At 41.0% G+C, this 20,614-nt stretch overlaps 2 protein-coding genes and 1 long non-coding RNA gene across 9 annotated transcripts in view; 1 reads left to right on the top strand and 2 right to left on the bottom strand.

Moving 5' to 3' along the window:
* Nucleotides 1-9,507, top strand: part of Cacnb2 (calcium voltage-gated channel auxiliary subunit beta 2) — a 359,301-nt gene extending 349,794 nt beyond the window's left edge. For 4 of the 7 annotated variants that reach the window (XM_028764829.1, XM_028764825.1, XM_028764830.1 and 1 more), the window contains exons 11-14: nucleotides 2,699-2,850; nucleotides 5,568-5,663; nucleotides 6,974-7,159; nucleotides 7,726-8,269. In XM_028764829.1, the coding sequence (XP_028620662.1) occupies nucleotides 2,699-2,850; nucleotides 5,568-5,663; nucleotides 6,974-7,159; nucleotides 7,726-8,214 (923 nt within the window). In that variant the 3' untranslated portion in view covers nucleotides 8,215-8,269. Of the gene's footprint in view, nucleotides 1-2,698; nucleotides 2,851-5,567; nucleotides 5,664-6,970; nucleotides 7,160-7,725 lie in introns of all 7 variants that reach the window. The other 3 variants (XM_028764824.1, XM_028764826.1, XM_028764828.1) reach the window with 2 other exon arrangements.
* LOC114618988 lies at nucleotides 5,425-7,920 on the bottom strand. Its single transcript, XR_003711049.1, has 2 exons — nucleotides 7,660-7,920; nucleotides 5,425-5,704 (listed from the first exon to the last, which is right to left on the bottom strand). It is a non-coding gene; the product is annotated as an uncharacterized LOC114618988 (long non-coding RNA).
* A 3,733-nt stretch (nucleotides 9,508-13,240) lies between the features above and the next one.
* Nsun6 (NOP2/Sun RNA methyltransferase 6) overlaps nucleotides 13,241-20,614 on the bottom strand; it is a 35,132-nt gene continuing 27,758 nt past the window's right edge. Inside the window, exons 9-11 of the mRNA XM_028764899.1 lie at nucleotides 19,018-19,166; nucleotides 15,497-15,622; nucleotides 13,241-13,806 (exon numbers count right to left, since the gene is read on the bottom strand). Coding sequence (XP_028620732.1) covers nucleotides 13,573-13,806; nucleotides 15,497-15,622; nucleotides 19,018-19,166 — 509 coding nt within the window. The 3' untranslated portion in view covers nucleotides 13,241-13,572. The remainder of the gene's footprint in view (nucleotides 13,807-15,496; nucleotides 15,623-19,017; nucleotides 19,167-20,614) is intronic.

The following is a 20,614-nucleotide window of genomic DNA, read 5'->3' as shown; positions in this document are numbered from 1 at the left end:
GATCATAAGTTCAAGAGCAGCCTGACACCCCATCTTACAGTTTTGGAGGAAAATGTGATAAATTTTGCTTATAGTAATCTCTTATTTATTTGGTGCTTAAGGAAACTGTTACAAAAGATCATTTCTTAGATTTAACCAATGAACAAAGTCAAGCAGTTTACTTACAATGACCAACAGCAGGATTTTGAATGCCTCTTCTGCTCCATGTATTTTACTGCATATGTACTAGGTATCAAACAACATGCTAAAGCCTGAAATAGAAGGATGGATTTCATACAGCCTCTGCACCCAGGAGCTTACAACAGCAATGAGGCAAATAGGAGCCACTGGAGTGCAGAGTGAAAGCAGTGTTCTTGTGGTGAACCCAGTGCCACAGTCTGAGGATGTAGAAGGTATAGGCCACGGGGATGGCTTTCCTAGGAGGCATCCTGAGCTGACACTTGCAGCTTGGAAGTGTGCAGAAAGGAAAGGTTGAGGAGGTAATGAGGTGATGATTTGAGACAATGGCAATTATAAGAAGCTTCTAGAAAACATGTCACTTTGGCTAACGTGTATAGTTGAAAGAAAAGGGAAATAGAAGGCATACCATAAAAGGTAGGGTAAGACATTAAAGAGCTTGCTACAAAGTTTATTCTTAAGGCATTAGAGAACCAACCATTGCTAGGCAGTATCATAGGTGCCAGGTTCACAAAAATAAAGGACACAAGACATAGATGTAAATGAATTGAAAATTGCAGATAGCTGGTCAGTGGCTCATGAGCCCAGGGAGCAGAGAATAACCTGAGGAGGAAATCACCGAATACAGAAAAAGCCTTTGGGAGGAAATGACATTCTAGCCAGTGATACCTGTGGAATACATAGTGCTGGGGACACTTTCAATGGGCATCTCTGCAAAGCTAAAGAACTATTTGTAGACAATATTGTTTTATTGAAACTTTATCCTCCATGCACAGATTTTGGAGTAAATCATAGACATATTTTACAAAGTTGAGTAATTACAAGTATATAAACTACTATCTAAATAGAACACAGTCCACATATTGTAGTCCAGTCTCTCAAATCTCTCATTTTTCACAATTTTTTTTCTTGAAAAAAAAAACTGGGCTACTTATTCTGAAGGTTTCTGATGGTCAGAATTTTGCTGTGTTACACTGTTATCATTTGTGAAATTATATTTCTTGTGTTTTTTTATACACTAGTAAATTTTATCAGATAGGATATGAGTAATTTATTGTAGCAAAAATCTATCAGGATGCTGTGTGACCAATATTATTTTGCATTTAGTATATCAAGTGACTAGGTTGTGGTTTCTGAAAGCATCCAAGTAAAGAATTTTATGCAGTTAGTGACTTGCATTTTACAGAAGAATATGTGAGTTAACACCATCTCCAAGAACATCCTGCCATTCATATTGACAAATCAAAGAAACTGGAGTATTTTTAGGCCCAGTTGGCTGATGGTGAAAGAGCCTCGTGGACTGGACCCTCTCACCGGCCATAACTACAAGATACATGTTGTGCTTTAGAGTTCAATACTAAATTATTACAATTTTAAAATTCAGTCTTTTCATTCAGACTAGTTATATTTTAAGGGCTGAATATCCTCACATGCCTAGTAGCCACCAAACTAGGCAGTGCAGAGAGTATCTCCATTATCCCAGATGGTCAACCTGGGAGTCCTGCTGTAGAATCTTTGGAGAGCAGATGAACTGATGTTATTCCCTGTAATTCTATGTGCTACTTCTAATGGGAAAATGCCCATTGAAACATGAATTTTATAAGACACTCTTAAATTTTTTTTTGAGATTCTAATTTTCTTACAATATTTCTCCCTTAGCTTTCCTCCCTCCAAACTATTCCACATGCCCCTTCCCACTCTCGTTTAAATTCATGGCCTCTCTCTTTATAAACTGTTATTGCATATATATGTGTATATATTCATATATATGTATGTACATATGCACTAGGAATATACATATTAAATTCATGGCCTCTCTCTTTATAAACTGTTATTGCATATATGTGTGTATACATGTGCATATATGTATATTCCTAGTAATATCAGAAGCTACACTTGTAAAGTCTCACCAACTGGAATGCCCAATTATGAGCTGGCCAAGGATGACATCAATGAACAGGAGAAATTGGATGGAGAGAAGTCATGAGGCCTCAACCCTACACAAGCAACTACAGGCAACTGAGAAAAGCTGGGAACTGGAGAGGTGGTCTTCCGCAGGGCAGAACATACCAACTTGTCATCCAGTACCAAATGGCCAACTTTAAAAACACATACAATTAGCATTATATGGACTGAACAGGTTATACTTACTACCATGTCTTCATTGGTGGAAAGCATGACAAGTGCAGTTTAGGCCAAGCTTCTAACAGGCACCCTCATTGCTCTTTGTTTATGTTGTACATCTTTCCATAACAGATGGTCCAACACAGGTAAGCTCATGTGCAAGGAAAGCTGATACATTTGGTGCTGGCTGAAGGAACAGTTGCTGCAGTACTAAAGGCATGAGGAATAGCCCTGGCCAAAGGACACCTTTCCCCAGTCATGTTGACAATGATCATTAAAATAGTAGCTGTCCTACCATCACTCTGGATAAAGAATTAGTGTGCCACTTTATTCTAGCTTCCTGTAGTTTCAAATGTGTTCTTTTAAATAATCGAACTCTGTTTAAAAACCTTTACAGCGGAAGTTCAGAGTGAAATCGAAAGGATTTTTGAACTTGCAAGAACACTGCAATTGGTAGTCCTTGACGCAGATACAATTAATCACCCAGCTCAACTCAGTAAGACCTCTTTGGCCCCTATCATAGTGTACGTAAAGATTTCCTCTCCTAAGGTAAGTGGGTTGCACTGTTTTTCTACATTCGGATTTTATTGTCTTGTGTTTTATGCCTTCATCATGGACATGGGTTTTGAAAAGCTCCACACTAGTCAAGAAGTTTTATATGAAGAATGAACATGGTTAATGTGTGGCTCAGAGCAGTGGTCCTAAAGTGTGGGTCATGGATTGCTGAAATGATGTCAGAGAGTTTGTGACGTGGGAGCTGCAGTCGGTACCATTAGGATGTTTCTCTTCATCATTCTTGGCATCTGCACACACAGTGACAAAGCTGCAGGGAGTCCAAGCCTGGTGCAGAGTGTAGAAGCAAACACATGCATGCGTTCTCACAGTTACAGACAACTCCAGAGCAGGTTTCGCATAAGAATGAACTAAAGTGATCAGCAACAGCCCACAGTGAACCTGTCTCAAAAAGAAACACCAACACCAGTGTGCTGGGAGCTCCTGTTCTCAGGCCTTCTGACAGGATGCTCATTCCGACCTAAGTACGTAGCAGATCTTTCCTTAAGCAAAACCAGTCAGACTTCAAACAGAAGCATTTGCTGCCAACAAGAGTAATGCTAAGCAATGAAGCATGGATACGTGCGCCTCACAGAGAATGCCATGAGTGACCTTCTGAGTCACATAGGGAATGGTGCATCAGAATTTCAGTACAGAACAGTAATACTATGCTACATTAAGCTGCTCCATGTAGCTGCTGACTCTTCATGGCCACAGGTCTGTATAGCAATAAGTATGCTGGACTTCAGTTTAATCTCAAAGAATGTCTCCTGCTCTCTGAAGAGATGCAGATAGCACAACCCCTTTATTTAAATGTGTATCTCTGTAATGGTCTCTTTATAAATATCAAGAAAACCATATATTATAGAATACTGGATACAGAAGGTGATACTTCAGATTTCTTTTCTTTTTTTTTGATATTTTATTTACCTTTCAAATGTTATCCCTTTTCCTGGTTTCTCCCCCCCCCCAGAAATCCCCTATCCCATCTCCCCCCACCCCGCTCTATGAGGGTATTTCCGCACCCACCCACCCTCTCCCGCCTCCCTATCCACAAATTCCACTACACTGGAGCATCCAGCCTTCACAGGACCAAGGGCCTCTCCTCCCATTGAGGCCTGACAAGGCCATCCTCTGCTACATATGCAGCTGGAGCCATGGGTGCTTCCATGTGTACTCCTTGGTTGGTGGTTTAGTCCTTGAGAGTTCTGTGGGGTCTAGTTGGTTGATATTATTGTTTTTCCTATGAGGTTGCAATCCCCGTCAGCTCCTTCAGTTCTTTCTCTAACTCTTCCATTGGAGACTCCGTGCTCAGTCCAATGGTTGGCTGCAAGCATCTGCCTCTGTATTTGTCAGGCTCTGGCACAGCCTCTCAGCAGACAGCTATATCAGGCTCCTGTCAGCATGTACTTCTTGGCATCCACAATAGTATCTGGGTGTGAGGACTATATATGGGATGATTCCCCAGATGGGGCAGTCTTTGGATGGCCTTTCTTTCAGTCTCTGCTCCACACTTTGCCTCTGTATTTCCTACTGTGAGTATTTTGGTCCTCCGTCTAAGAAGGACCAAGACATCCACACTTTGGTCTTCCTTCTTCTTGAGCTTCATGTAGTCTGTGAACTGTATCTTGGGTATTCCAAGCTTCTGGGCTAATATCCACTTATCAGTGAGTGTACACTATGTGTGTTCTTTTGTGACTGGGTTACCTCACTCATCCTCACTCAGGATGATATGTTCTAGTTCTATCCATTTGCCTAAGAATTTCATGAAGTCATTGTTTTTAATAGCTGAGTAGTACTCCATTGTGTAAATGTACCACATAGTCTGTATCCATTACACTGTTGAAGGACATCTGGGTTCTTTCCAGCTTCTGGCTATTATAAATGAGGCAGCTATGAACATAATGGAGCATATATCCTTGTTATATGTTGGAACATCTTTTGGGTGTATGCCCAGGAGTGGTATAGTTGGATCCTCAGGTAATACTATGTCCAATTTTCTGAGGAACCACCAGACTGCTTTCCAGAGTGGTTGTCCCAGCTTTCAATCCCACAAACAATGGAGGAGTATTCCTTTTTCTCCACATTCTTGCCAGCATCTGCTGTCACCTTAATTTTTGATCTTAGCCATTCTGACTGGTGTGAGGTGGAATCTCAGGATTGTTTTGATTTGTATTTCCCTGATCCCTAAGGATGTTGAACATTTCTTTAGGTGCTTCTTGATCATTCATTATTCCTCCGTTGAAAATTCCTTAACTCTGTTCCCCATTTTTAATAGGGTTATGTGAGTCTCTGGAATCTAACTTCTGATTTCTTAAAAAGTGATTTTTACTTTAAAATGAATTAACAGTGCTAAGATATTTGATAAATATTAGAAATATTTCCTGAAAAACAATGTCCCTTTGGGGTTCATAATTTTTTTTTATACTTAAATAGGTGATGAGGCAGGAATGTTGAGAAGTGTTATAGGTGATGAGGCAGGAATGTTGAGAAGTGTTAGGCAAGAAAAACCTCAGCAGCAGCTTTATACTTGTGTTTAAAGCTTGCAAGAGATTTATGGAAGCATGTTAATTTTGTGGTTTATCTCTATGTTGTATTTTATTTCTCAATGATACATGCTGTTCATCCAGGGACAAGTATAAAGTAGTCCATAATATACTCTGTAGCTTACCCAAGTACAGATATTCCTGTTACAAAACTGTACTTTTTTCCAGGTTTTACAAAGGTTAATAAAATCTCGAGGAAAATCTCAAGCAAAACACCTCAATGTCCAGATGGTAGCAGCTGATAAACTGGCCCAGTGTCCTCCGGTAAGTTAGCTACATGGTACAAACAGCTTAAGAGATTAGACCTGCATTTTAGAAAAAGAAAAAAAAATGTATGTATCTGTGGGAAGAGGCTCTTCCTCACTTACAATGGCATTCACTCTAAAGAAGTATACCAGAGCCTGTGTGACCATTTGTTTTGATCATGTGTAGGCCAGGTAATGGTCACCCTTCCAAAAACACTACAAGCATCCCATACAGACCTCACTTGCTATTATAGGACTGTGGTTTGTAAAATGGACCTCTTCGAAGTCTAGGCCTTATCCACTTCTAGCCACATGCAACATGTTGTCTAAGAAACTGATGTGGACCATGTCAAACTAAACACTGAATTTTATGGATAGCAATGCTGGTGTGAGCATGCTTTTTACAGCCTACACTGAGGTCAGAGGGCAAACATGGGTGTTGGTCCCCACCTTGATCTTCAGACAAGGTGTCTTGTTGGCCAGAGTATACGACAGGCTAGCTGGCTGGCTAATTTCAGGATTTTCTTGTCTACAACCTGTGTTCTTGTAGGAGTGCTGGGATTATCAAAACTCGACGCTATGTGTCTAGCTTTGGCATGAGGTCTAGATTCAAACCAGGGCCCAACAGCTGCACAGCAAGCACTTGTCACAGAATCACATCCATACTTTTACATATCATACTTTGGGACTACAGATCCAATCTAGTATTCATTCAAATATGACTATTTTGGAAGCTATAAAAGATACAATTATGAGTTTGACTGATTTAAAGTAATGTTATATTTCTTGATCAACAATTTTAATTTAAATCTTCAAAATTAAAGGACCTGGTCCCTCACTGACCTCTCCCCCACAGTGAAGTTTTAAGTTTGGATCATGTCAAAATGTCAGTAGTTTGGGCTATTTCTGCCAAACTGCATGACCTAATCTTGCCTCGTTAGCTTCCAGAACTCTACAGTCTGTCTCAAGAACAAGCATACTTCTAAACTGTTTAGATTTTTCATGTTTTTCTACCACAGTATCAGTTTTTCATAGCTGATAATTAACTTTTCTGCATTGCCCTTACCAATCATGCTGACAGCTGTCCATTTTTGAGCAGTTAACCACTCAGTGTTTTAATTAAGGACTTGAGGATACATATGGACACACGCACACATGCACACACACATGCATGCACACATGCTAAGAGAGTCAGATAACAGAAAAAGAAATACCAGGGCAAGAACAAATACAATAGGGAAGGCCTCTCCTCTGCTTGTGGGTTTGGGGAGAAGACAGACTTGGTCCTAGGTTGCACTAATATACTATTTGGACTGCTTACTTTAGCAGGAGTCATTTGATGTGATCTTGGATGAGAACCAGCTTGAGGACGCTTGTGAGCATCTTGCTGACTATCTGGAGGCATACTGGAAGGCCACCCACCCTCCCAGCAGTAACCTCCCCAACCCTCTCCTTAGCCGGACTCTAGCCACCTCAACTTTACCTCTGAGCCCCACCCTAGCCTCTAATTCACAGGTAAGAGCGCTTCCTTTTACGATCTTCCTAAAGAATCTGGGCTGCCTCAGCTGATGCCCTTGAGACTCAGTCTCGAGAAGGAACATTGTGCTTGGTCTACTATTCTTTGCTCACCAAACTAAAAGAAGCCCAGGTGCCATCTGACCAAGTTTAATCAGTCCAGTATGAGTTGTGTACCTGTAAGCAAAGAGCTGTGAACTGAACACACTACAGCACCTCAGCCTCTCTGCAAAGGCTCTAGAATAGTACATGTCCCATGTAAATGCTCCATCGTAATGAGTTTTAGTCTACTCAGGCAAATTAGGTAAGACTATGGTTATAAGACACCTGTATCAGTACTAGAATCACAAAAGACTATAAAAGACCATTCTTGCCCCTTTGTTGAAATGAAATGTCACAGGAACACAAGTCCAATTTAAGTTGTGTCACCAGGTAAAGGGGTGAAGCGCCTAAGCTGGGCTTCATTTCAGCATTTTGATACTTCAAATGAATGCACTTACATGATGCTGCTCCCAAGACACATTAGTTCCTCAGTTGATGCCCTCATGTGTGTCCCTCTTCTACAGGGTTCTCAAGGTGACCAGAGGACTGATCGCTCTGCTCCCCGGTCCGCTTCCCAAGCTGAAGAAGAACCTTGTCTGGAACCCATCAAAAAATCCCAACACCGTTCTTCCTCAGCCACACACCAAAACCACCGCAGTGGGACAGGTCGAGGCCTCTCTAGGCAAGAGACGTTTGACTCTGAAACCCAAGAGAGCCGAGACTCCGCCTACGTGGAGCCAAAGGAAGATTATTCACATGAACATGTGGACCGCTATGTCCCACACCGTGAACATAACCACAGAGAGGAGACCCACAGCAGCAATGGCCACAGGCACAGGGAGTCTCGCCACCGCTCTAGGGACACGGGTCGAGACCAGGACCACAATGAGTGCAGCAAACAACGAAGCCGGCATAAATCTAAGGATCGCTACTGTGACAAGGAAGGGGAAGTACTATCTAAGAGAAGGAATGAAGCTGGCGAGTGGAACAGGGATGTATACATCCGCCAATGACCGTGCGTGTCCAGGCCCCCAAGTCTTGTGTCACATCATCCTTAAGCAAAAATCTTTGGGGGCTACATTGCAATCATCTGTGATCTGTCTTGTATATTTTGTATTGCTGTTGCTTCTATAGCAATAGCATGCAATCAAGTATTACTATACATTCTTTTGTAAGTACCACAGAAATTGGCCTAGTACAGCGGCAGCCCTCCATCTATATCCTGAACTCTTCAAAAGCTGTTTGGGTAACTGCCACCTGAATAGAGTGGCTTCAGAAATGCAGTTAATGTATCCAATGAGCCAGATGCAGCACAGATAACAAGTGGATTTCTCCATATTTTTAATGCCCAGATACCTGACCTGTCATTCTTTCATGGACCACTGTTTCTTGCTTGTACCTCTGGCTGACTAAATTTGGGGACAGATTCAGTCTTGCCTTACACAAAGGGGATTATAAAGTTAGAATCTATTTTCTATGTACTAGTACTGTGTACTGTGTAGACAGTTTGTAAATGTTATTTCTGCAAACACCTTATTATAATTATATATATATATATATATCAGTTTGATCACACAATTTTAGGGTCTTAATGCCAAGTCAGCAGATTTGCTTTATGAATCACAGGGACTAGAAATGCCCACATTCAGGAAATTTCTAATATTGTCTAGACAGCTCTCCCTATTCTAAGAGAGAGCCTGTACATACTGTAAATACGTGTGATTGCTTGACTTGAGGTTTGATTTCTGAATGTAATCCCATCCTTGTAAGTTTTTCATTTTAACCATAAATTATGGTAAATGTAACCAAACTCCAGAGGTTTTTCTACTCCATACAGTCCACACTGATTGTGACAAACACATTCTTAGCAGCTAGTGTCTGTTATAGTCACTGCACTGGAGTATCCAAGCGGAGCCCACCATGTGCACACGCATGTGTGAGTGTGTGAGTGTGTGAACGGCTGAGATGAAGTGGAACGCAGAAGACTAATGCAGAAACCAGAGGCTGATGGCTGAGAGTCCTGCCCACCTGGCTTTGTACTTAACTGTGTTGTATGTTGCTTTCAAACCCACTGAGCAGCCAGGGAATGTGAGGAAGCTTGCTGCCAAAGGAACTAGGGAAGCACTCAGCTGCTGACTTCTTGCTTTTGCCCCTGAAGAGAGAAAACACAGGCATCTTGTACTGTGAGTGTTCCACTGGAAATGGACAATCTTTGTGTGTCAGATTATTTTGTTTTAGTAAGAAATGTTTACACAGCTTGTGCAATTATTTCGTAGGGAAATAAATTTTTATAACTTGTCCCACTTTACTTTCTAAACGTGCCTATTGCTCCTGTTGTTTATCCTCAGCCAGCCGCTCTTCTTTCCCCAGCAGCAACCTGAGCAGCTACACTGTCAGAATCTACAAGTGCTTCTTATAACCAAAGTTTCTGCTAAATCTTTAGAAGTTATCAGGGCAAAATGGAATAACTTGAAGCAAAAGAGTTGAAAAGTTTTCTTATACGAGACATCTCTGAAGGAGAACCTAGAAGACACTTTCTCAAGCCTCAATTTGCCTGCGTTAAGAAGCTTACAATGCTCTTAGCCAAGGCTATACAATCTCTATCTCTCAAGAGTCCAGTGCTGATGGATAGATAGGTAAGACTGTATTAGCTGCATGAGCCCCTAGCATTTGAAGCCTTTTGCAGGAAATGTCTATCTGTGATTACCCAACCAGATCGGTATATTACTAAAACAAATCATGGTTACAATAAATACATTTTTGTTTTGTTTCCTGGTTATTTCATATTCTTCTGAAATATTCCTAGGCATTTATATGCAAAGCAGTTTTACATTTACTACTTTATCCTATACCCATGAAAACTCAAGCATTTAAACATGAGTTGCATATATATTTTACCAGTGGTTTACCTGCTTAGAGAGTGAAAGGTTTCCTTAGAATCAGCACTATATCTCTTACAGAATTTACACACTATACACAGTAATTTTTGACCCAAATTTAGAAAGCATTCATCATAGACTCTGAGCAGTGATCTACTCCCTTCCTGTGTGTTTCATCCGGAGGAATGGCTGAGACAGTCAGCCCCATGATGGATGCTGTTTCTTATACTTGCAGTTACCACGCATCCCTTTCAGACTTACATGAGCATGTTTGCCCATGACAGCATCCTTCTGCTCCGCCGAAGGATCTGACACAGGACACCTGTGTGTAAAAGCCGCACACTGGGGCTCAATCAGCAGTGTGTGCTTGACCTCTCAAAGAAGATGGCTGATTTACTGACTACTGGGATGCAACACTGCTCTTTTCACAAGAAAAAATTTAATCTTACCCGACTCAGTTGTAGAATCCTGATTTTCTTTTTTCTGTAGTCAAGCCAGGAAAAGCTGGGAATGTAGCTAATAGTGTTATACTTCTGTATCAATCACTTCAGTTTTTCCTGTGCTTTCTCAACTGCTCATTTACTTACTGTTACAAAAAAGGTGCTGCTAAAAGTAGGCCATCTTCAGTCATACTGTACTGCAGACAATACCACATTTTAACATGTCTGCTCTGCATCCTTGTTAAACACTGTCACAACACTGAACTGTTTGATGAACTTGGTTTAAAGTAATTCATGGAAACAAATAAAGAGCTGGCTTCTGCACTGTTTAACACTGGTATCAATTGCCATCTTAGGAACGAGTATACTAGATTCATGTGGAACATCTTCATCGAGCCAATGCCAATAACCTGGTATTTTTTGGTGATCTTCCTTCAATGTCTAATTTAAGTAAAACAATAATAAAAATACCAAGGTAGGTAAGATTTTTTAAATGTAGATGAGAGTTTTCTTCCCACCTCAGCTCAACCTGTAGAGTAATTCAGATTCATATTTAGAAGTTTATTTCATTTTTAAGAAGACCAATAGCTTCTCCATCTGCTGGGGACACAACACCATTCCTCCTCGATGCTCTAGGCTTATTCCAGTAAGTGTAATATTGCTGACACTGGGTCTTATTAAGTGTTTTGCTTCACTTTGCTATATAAACTAAAATTTAACATAGGGTTTTAATTAAAATTTACCACCAAATAAATGCTTTATTTCTCTTTTCATAGAAATAATCTATATTAAAACTAAGTATGCTAAAAAGATGTTAATAGCCTTCCACATGTCTCTGGTTTCTTTTCATTTTTGTGTCCTTGAAGAATATGTGGTTTGCTTTCAAATTTGAAAGGAAGAAAGCCACTGAAAATGGCTTGTATTAACAGGAATAATGCTAACAGTATTCTGTGTCCTTGCTGTTCTGAATACATGCAGCGTTCTCTTTTGCTAGCTCTGTGTGCACTCTGGTATTTACCAGAATGGGTAAAAAGTCTGACACCGTGCAGGTTTGCTGCTCGGCTGTTTCTCTCCTATTCTCACCCAGCTTAGCACATACAGATGTACAGAAAGAAAAGAAAGGAAGCCATGGTTATGGAGTTCCTTAAAATACATTTTAATATCTGAGGGGCTACCTGGAGTCCAAGAAACAGAAGTGTCTCATGGTGATGGTGTTTCTCTTTAGTCAAAATAGCATCTCCTGGACACAAGCAGAATGAAAGATAGAAAAGGCTTGCTCGAATCTTAGAAAATTCAAGATAATTTTTCATATTCCATAACAGCCACTATCTACTATGAAGCAGTGATAAGAGAGAGAAAAAAACCTTGTTTATCTGTCCTGGTATATTTCCCAGGTGTAGGACTGAACTCAGGATAACACAGTAAACTAAAGTCACAATGTGCTGAGAGAAATGGGTACAGTCACTTGGATGTAGAGAGCTCAGGGCTCTTCAAAAAAGATTTTCTCCAGGAAGAAGCCATCCAAAGGCTTTACTTGATCCAAGAGCTGCTGCAATCAACAGTGGATACCGTAAGTCATTTAGAGACCTTCCTACAGGAAACCTACAAGGGAAAAAGAGATTAACAATTGGTTCCAGTTGTGCATGGGACACACCCAACGTGTCGTCATTTGGAAGGGTGTGAATGGAAGAAAACAAGCCAATCTGGTGTGTTCCACACAGGAGGCCTTTCCCATGTTGCTGGGTACTGGAAATCTTAACAGTTTATCTACATAGAAGGACCACTGAAGGCAGAGTGGCAGGAGTGGCAGGATGCTTGGTCACTTCTGCAGTCTGGCTGAGCTGCTTATTTTGTCCAAGCTGAGTTCAGTTTTGATTAAGAGGAGCTCTTATTCTGTCGTCATCTATCAGACATAGTTGCCTGGAGCCTGTGCTCTGTGAAGCTGCTTAGGTTCAGCAAGAAAAATGGAGGCGTCAAGTGGAGAGTACCAGGCCAGGGCCTAGCTCTCAGTCACTGCTTTCCTCCTCCTCTTCCTCATCAAGCAGTTCTCTATTATTCTGCATGATGTCTGTTCCCAAAGATGATAAAATACAGCCAAAATGTGGAGTAATCTCAATGGCCATTTTAGCTACAAAGTAAATACCTATACTTCACCTTTCAAAGTAGTATTTAACACAAGTCCAAGCTTTATTTAAGGGTGACTGAAGGCTGGTGAAATGGTTCAGCAGGTAAAAAAGTACTTGTGATACAAGCCTGAGGATCTGAGTTCGAGCCTCAGAACTCAAGGTAGAGGAGAGAAATTGTTCTCAAAGGTGGTCCTCTGACTTCGACATGTGTTCCACACACATACTCAGTACATAAATTATCCTTTAAATTAAGAAGCCAGAGTTAGACTCAGTAAGCAGAGAGACAGAGGCAGATGCCAGTAACAAGCCTACTTACCTCAGTCAGGATGGGGTCAGTGTTACTGTCCATGTCCTGAAAACTTACTGAAGAAACTACCACCATCTTGGAAACAGAAAAGTTTTTCACAACCACTTGAAAGGTTTAGAGGTTTATTCTCTTGGTTTTTTTGTTTGTTTGTTTTTTGTTTTTGTTGTTCGTCAAGATTTGTTTTTATTTATATGAGTACACTGTAGCTGTCTTCAGCACCAGAAGAGGGCATCAGATCCCATTACAGATAGTTGTGAGCCACCATGTGGTTGGTGGGGAATTGAACTCAGGACCTCTGGAAGAGCAGTCAGTGCTCTAAACTGCTAAGCCATCTCTCCAGCCCTATCCTCTTGTTTTTAAACTATTGCATAGAAAGACAATATTTATTAGTTAAAACTGAAGGTATATTCCAGACAGGCAATTCCTCATTTCCTTTCATAAAGCTGATGATGCTTTCCTAGCCCCCACTTCCCCAGGGCCACATATACACACTGATCCTTCCGATCTCGGGGAAGCTGTAAGCATCATCCTGTTTCCTGAGTAACCATGCCATCACTTTGTTGGATTGACAACACTTTGGTGTAAGAAAAAACACCACACACAGAAGTCTTCAGAATTTTCATCTCCAAGAAACCTTCTCTTCTGTGCTTTGACATTTTAGAAACTTTGCAATAAAGAAGCCTATACAGTCCTTGTTGGCCAGCCAAATCATGTCTTCCCTTCTGGCATCTCCGAGAGAACCAGTGTCCATGTTCTGCAGCGGCACAACAGAGGGATCAAATCGCTGCAGCTGTTTCAATTGCTCCAGTGACAGGCCAGCTCCCACCATCCCTTCTCCTCCGATCTGTGGTTCCTGTTGGGAAGAAATGAGCAAAACTGGTCGACTATGCTACAGTTAGTAAGCTGCCTCTATATACCTTAAGTAAGAAAAGATAGATGGGTTGTGAGTATGACCTCTCCCAGAAACATAAGTACACTTGCCTTTGTGAGATGCACCTTCCAATTTGAGGTCGGTGGAAAAGTGGTGACACATGGCCACCTGATAAAGGAGTTCCTATTTATTTAGGATTCTCCATGCTTATCAAGTGTTATGACACTACAAAAGGCCTGGATATTATTAGATGCTTACAGACTTAAAATGCAGCTCTAACATATCTCAACTATATGACCTGAGCAAGCAGCTTTACCTACTCCATTTACTCATATATATATATATATATATATATATATATATACATATACATATACATATACATATACATATACATATACATATACATATACGGTAAAATACCCAGTTCTGAAGCTAAATAAAGACAAAGACAGTACTACTGGGCTTCATGTGACATGGATAAATAAATAGTCCATCTTCTCATTCTCTAACAGTGGAAGGAGCTAGCCCCAGAAACATCTGAGATGCCTTTAGCCATACCAACTCTATGAGTTTTCTTAACACACACTAGAAGAATACATATTAGAAAAGGATATATAAATCATGGCCATATCAACAAGGTTTTAAGGAATCTAAACGAATTCAGTCATTTTTGAGAACCATTAGTGCCAAGTCCACAGATAAGGGTTTGACCACTGGTGGAGAAGAAACAACTGTCAAGAAAACGTAATCATCCATGGCAGTGAAGGGAGTAACTTCCGTTACTTCTTCACACAGACTTCATGAGAACGAACTCTGAGGTCTTGCTTTCATTTCCATGTAATTATCTTAACCTCCCAGCACAGGGACCATTTCTAGATTGTTTTAACCTTTATGTTGTGACTGACCGTTAGAGTTCTGCAGGAAGCCACAATGTCAGATGCCTAATGTCTCCAGATATTAGCATCTCCGCAGACATACATATCTCAAAATTGAATTGGCCTTAATAAAAATCCTAACAAAAAGTCAGGTTTCTGCTCACTAAAACAAACTACAAATGGCTTTAAAAATACCCTATTAACATAAAAGCATAAAAGGGGACACTCCCCAGCTGTAGCTTGTTCCCACAGCTAGTCTTCTGATATTCTGCAGTGCACTATCCCAGAGGTGTGTCTGCTGCGGCCGGAGGGGAAAATGCTCAGGCTTTTCCAAATCAGAAACATGGAGGACAGGGAAGGAAGGAAGTCTTGCCGAGGACCCGGTTTGGCTCTCAGCATTCACATGTGGTATCTTACAACGTATCTAACTCCAGACTCAGGATTATCTGACTTCCATGCAGCAGAAATGCACATGGTATACATACATACATGTGAACAGAATGTGTCTAACTAAAAAGAAAAGGACTTTTTGGAAATACAGCAAGGGACAGCAAGTGGGATAAACAGGAGCAGAAAGATACCCAAGCCCTGACCCAGTTCAGTCCAATAGCAAGCAGACTGCAGAGAGAGGGGAAGCTTCCTCACCTGGTCATGTGAATCCCATGGTTAGTCTAAACACACAACACTCTTGAATCGAGTGCTTCAGAGCTCTGACACCACCCTCTATAAAGTCCCATGTCTGCCAGTGTACTTCACACTCAGATATATCTTATGGAAAGTGTCAGTGTTCTCACCTGGGGTCGAAGCTGAAGGCAGGGGAATGTTCTGAGGGCCCAGGCGACTTGCTCTTCATTTTCTGCCAGAGTTATTGTGCATGTGCTATAGACCAGCACTCCCCCTGGCTTCAGGAGTTGAACTGCCTAAGGAAAGCAGTGATCAGACGATGCATGCCAAGACCCAATAAACCCTCAAAAGTAAGTTATCCAGTTGCACCAGATGCCTTGCAAGCATTTGGTGGAAATAAAGTGTTGTCCTGTATGATATGGCCTCTTCCTGTAGTTAGACTACAATATGCCCACTGAAGACTGCATGCAGCCTTCCCTGGAGATTCATGACACACACAGAGTCAGACTCACACAGAGAACCTTCACTTACCTCCCCTCCCAAGTTACCCTTATGGTCAAAGTTACAAATTCCCGTCTGTAGGGGAGACCTCCTTTCTGAATCTGTAGGTACTAAGTTGTCTTATCAGAATTTCTGGGATTTCAGCAAATGGGTCTCCAAATAATGTGTTCACCATCCTCTGATACCTGCTTGGACAGCCTTCCTAGGCTTCCCAAAGCTCCAGGTCTGAACCTCAGAGCACCATTAATGCCTGAAGGCCTTTCACCTTCCCCCTTCACTAGTCAGCTCCTTTAAGTATCTAATGCAGGGATGGCTCAGTGGGTAAGAGTGCTTACTGCTCTTGCAGAAGACCCATGCTCAAGTCCCAGCATCCATACGACGGCTCACAACTGCTTATAACTCCAGCTCCAGGTGATCTGAAACTTTCTTCTGACATTTGCTGGTACCTGCACATACATGACACACATACATACACTCAGGCACACATGTATACACATAGAATAAGTAAATATGTCTATAAATACACATTATAGACAGACAGAGAGACAGACAGACGGAGAGGGAGAGGGAGAGGGAGAGGGAGAGAGAGAGAGAGAGAGAGAGAGAGACACAGAGACAGAAAGACCGAGACCAGCTTTGGCTATGATTCCTAAGATCCACTGCCATCATCCCAGTCCCGGCCGTTTCACCTGTCAACTAGATTACACAACAGTTAAATCTTCCCACGTTTCCCTGCCCTCAGAGAAGCCGGTCTCCACACACCAGTCTGAGCCATGCTTTTCTACTTGTTGCTTCTCAGCTCCATAAGCAAAGTCCTGAAAGAGCTTTCAAAGCTCTCCATAGCGGTGTTCCTGCCATACAGACCTCCCCTTCTGCCCCTCCTACCCTTCCGCATTAGCAACCGTGTCCTGCTAATCCTGTAACACCCAAAGTCACTACTTCATGAGGGTCCTAGCACCAGATTAGAAGCTACTTCTGAATGCTGCTTGTTCCTTCATGATGTTCTACCCATTGTTGCTTACAGGTCCCTTTCTAAAATGTTCTTCCTGGTCCTCTCGGACCCCGTGGCTCTCCTTCCTTTCTACAGTTTGCTCTGCAGCACTAATGCTATGTAACACAACAGTGCCAGACAGAGGAAAAGCTCATAGAGAAGGGCATGGATTGTCTGCTTTCTTGGTTATGATCTAAACAGTATTTTGCATGCAGTAGAATTTAATGATAATCAGGGTATGTGCTGCTATGCTAACATAAATTTCTTGCAAACATCTTAAGTTTATCTTCTCTTTCTTCTTTTTTAACAGGTTTTCATATATCCCAGGCTGGCCTCAAATTCTCCATCTACCAAAAGATAACTCTAAGCTTAGGATCATCTGCCTATTTCCAGAGTGCAAGGACCATAGGTGTGTGCGATCTCAGGGAGATTATGTTTTGCTGGGAATTTAACCCAGGGGCTTCATGCACGATAGGAGTAATGGTTAACTGTCAGGATTAACCGCACAGGATACAGACTCACTGAGGAGACAGGCCCCTGGGCATGCCTGTGACACAGTGTGGAGAATGGGTTAATGGTGATCCCTGCTCTGTGGGAATAGCCATCCATGGGCTGAGGTTCTGAACTGACAAGAACTGGTGAGCAGCAGCTTGTGGAGCTCTCAGTGGCTTTCTTGAGCTGCCTGGAGCTCCTCACCAGGATGGACTGTATCTCTGAACCAGTTGTTACATCAGGCATTTTGTCACAGCAGCAGCAAGGAACTAGCACACCAGGCCAGCTCTCTACCAACTGTGCTGCATTTACACTGTTTACACTGTTCAAACTCAAAGAGATTTCCTGTGGATTTTATACAATGTATTTTGATCATATTTAGCCTCTTCTCTTAATTCTTCCTTGATCCACATCCCCCAACCCCTCCTACCCTACCCAGCCAACTTGGACTCTTGGACATAATTTTTTTTCATAAATTTTTAAAAATAGAAAAATTGAAATTAAAATAAAATAGAAGTACTTCTTGCTTTGAAATCTAGAAAGTTTAACAAAACAACAAGAATTCTCAAATATTCTATTTGTAATGTACTAGATCTATTAAATTTTCAGTTTTTATAATCCTTCTACATTCTGGATGTTATCGTGCCTACTTTAACTACATGTTACTCTATAAGACTTATAACTTTCAGGGCTGGAGAGATGGCTCAGCGGTTAAGAGCACTGACTACTCTTCCAGAGGTCCTGAGTTCAATTTTCAGCAACCACAGGGTGGCTCACAACCATCTGTAATAGGATCTGATGCCCTCTTTGGGTGTGTTTGAAGACAGCTACAGTGTACTTATATACCTAAAATAAATAAATAATTAAAAAAAAGACTTATGACTTTCTAATCCGATAACTAAATTAAGCCAGTAAAGAGTAATTTATTTATAATAAATTATTTACATTAATTAGCAATGATGCATGAATTACTTACTGAATTGTGGTTTTGGTTTTGTTGTTTTACTTTCACTTAAGGGGTAGAAAGTTTATGATTAACTCCATGTCTAAAGGGGGCTGTGTATTTTAAAGGACGGGTCAACATAAAAAGCCTCCTATGTTTAAAGCCGTAAGTAAGTTTGATGATGCACACAAAGCATCCCAGCCCTTGTGAAGCTGAGGGAAAAATACTGAGAGCTTGAGTCCAGCTTAGGACACACCACAAGACATTAAGTATTCCCAATCTCTTCCTTGTCTGCAGCAAAAAATAGTTATCATAAACGATATCATGTTAACTAAATGATTTGATGACATTAAGTGTTGATTTCTGCAAGCATCCCAAGCTGTAACTTTGTAACCATTAATCAGTAACTACTCTTTCTCTCAACCTAACTCCTTTTCTTCTACTTTCTATTTCTAGGAATTTGCCTATTCTAATTACTTTGTAATAGAGATCATGTAAAAATGTTTCCTTTTGTGTCTGGTTTACTTCACTTAGCATAAAGTCTCCAAAGGCCATTCATACTGTAACATGTACCAAATTTCACTCCTTTTTAAGGCTGAATAAATAGTCCATGTGACCATACCAAAGCTTATGTATCCAGTTTTTGTCTATGACTCCTGACTGGCTCCACCCTTTGGTCATAGTGAACAGTGCTGCTAACAGCGTTGGTAAACTGAACACTGAACTAGCAGTCAGTTTCTTCACAGCAAAGGAGCACCACATACCACATTAAGGAGTTTTCGCTGCAGTGGCTGATAGGATGTCACTTCCTTCAAAGTCCAAGTACAAGCCATATTTGGCCTCTGTCCCATTCCACTGCAGGGTGCATCAAGGAGAATTCGGTCAAAAGATTCCGGTAAGAATGGAGGTGCCCCTATAAAATACAATTACAAACATTATCTGTCATCTGACATATGGGTCACTCTTGAGATTTAAGCAAAATGAGAAATTAACTTCATAATCCAACATACTAAATAAAGACAAATCATTTCTCCCTTTAAGCAAATACTTGACTAAGAATGCTTATACTTCATACAGATTTGACTTTGTAAGAACATCAAAATGCAGTTGTTATAGATGAGTTCTGTTAATATAACACAAAGCCACACCAAAACAAGGAAACTTTCAACTCCGAGTGTCAGAACCCATACTATACTACCCAGAGCCAGTACCTAGTACTAATTCTACTCACCAATCATCAAAGAAATGATTACCCTGGTAATCCCCCCAGGCAGCTCCTGAATAGTCAGTTGGTCAAGCTCCAAATATGCTGGTTCTGACTGTTGTTCATTAGTCTCCAGGTTTTACAGCAATGGGCATGGCTACTATCCACTATGATTCATTATCAAGTTTCCTTTGTGTGCTTACAAGTGATTTCTTATGTTTGGTGTTACTGGGGAAAGTCGTGAACCGGTCTCATTGTACATGTGTTCTTTACCTGCAAGCTTGGCATCGTTATTAAAACTTTTATTTAAACTCAGAATTACTTTCTATTTCTATCTGTTTAGGAGATTAAGAGACAAGTTGTTATCAACTTAATCCACCTCCATATAGAAGCTTTTTCCTCCTATTTCATTTACTGCCTTGGAAAAATACTTTTCAAAGAAATCTTTATTTTTTGATGCACACTGGTAACCCACCCCACGCCAACAAAAAACAGAGATTATGCTATAGTCCATTCTGTCCTTATCATGAGTATGTGCACCTGTTTTCCCAAAAGCCTCATTAAATGGTGTTTTATTTTATTGACCAATTGTGTTTTTCCTTTAAGTAGGAAATTGTATAGCCTTTCTCTGCTGAAACAGCCTTTCTTAATGAACATGACAGCTCTTGTATATAGAAGATATGAACCTTTCCCATAATATTCTATGAATAGTTTCCACAATATTTTCTTAGCTTTAGTTTTTTAACTTGCTTACATAAATGCCACATATTAAAAGTTTTTCTTTCATTCTGTCCAGTGGTCGCCAGTGTGAAGTCATAGTAAAATGGTGCGATGACCATCATACTTGCCGGGGTGGAAAGAGGAAAACAACAGAGATAAAGAACAGACTTTCTCCTCCTCATGAGCTCTTCCTGTCACAATCATCACAGCCCTTTCTACCCTGGCACCAGCAAGTTCCATCCTTTCCTGTAAGCTACAGACTGGAGTAGGCAGAGCCCTCAACAGGTGATATTTCAGGCACAGGAACTGCCTGCTCTTTGTAGAGCATGTTCTGTAGAGCCTGCTCTGTGTAGAACGTGCTCTGTCTAGAGCCTGCTCTGTAGAGCCTGCTCTCTGTAGGGCCTGCTCTGTGTAAAGCCTGCTCTGTGTAGAGCCTG

Source organism: Grammomys surdaster, unplaced genomic scaffold, assembly GCF_004785775.1.
Source record: "Grammomys surdaster isolate TR1022 unplaced genomic scaffold, NIH_TR_1.0 146, whole genome shotgun sequence".
NCBI classification, from domain to species: Eukaryota; Metazoa; Chordata; class Mammalia; order Rodentia; family Muridae; genus Grammomys; species Grammomys surdaster.
Note: the sequence above shows the minus strand (reverse complement) of the source record. Positions and strands in the feature narration are given on the sequence as shown.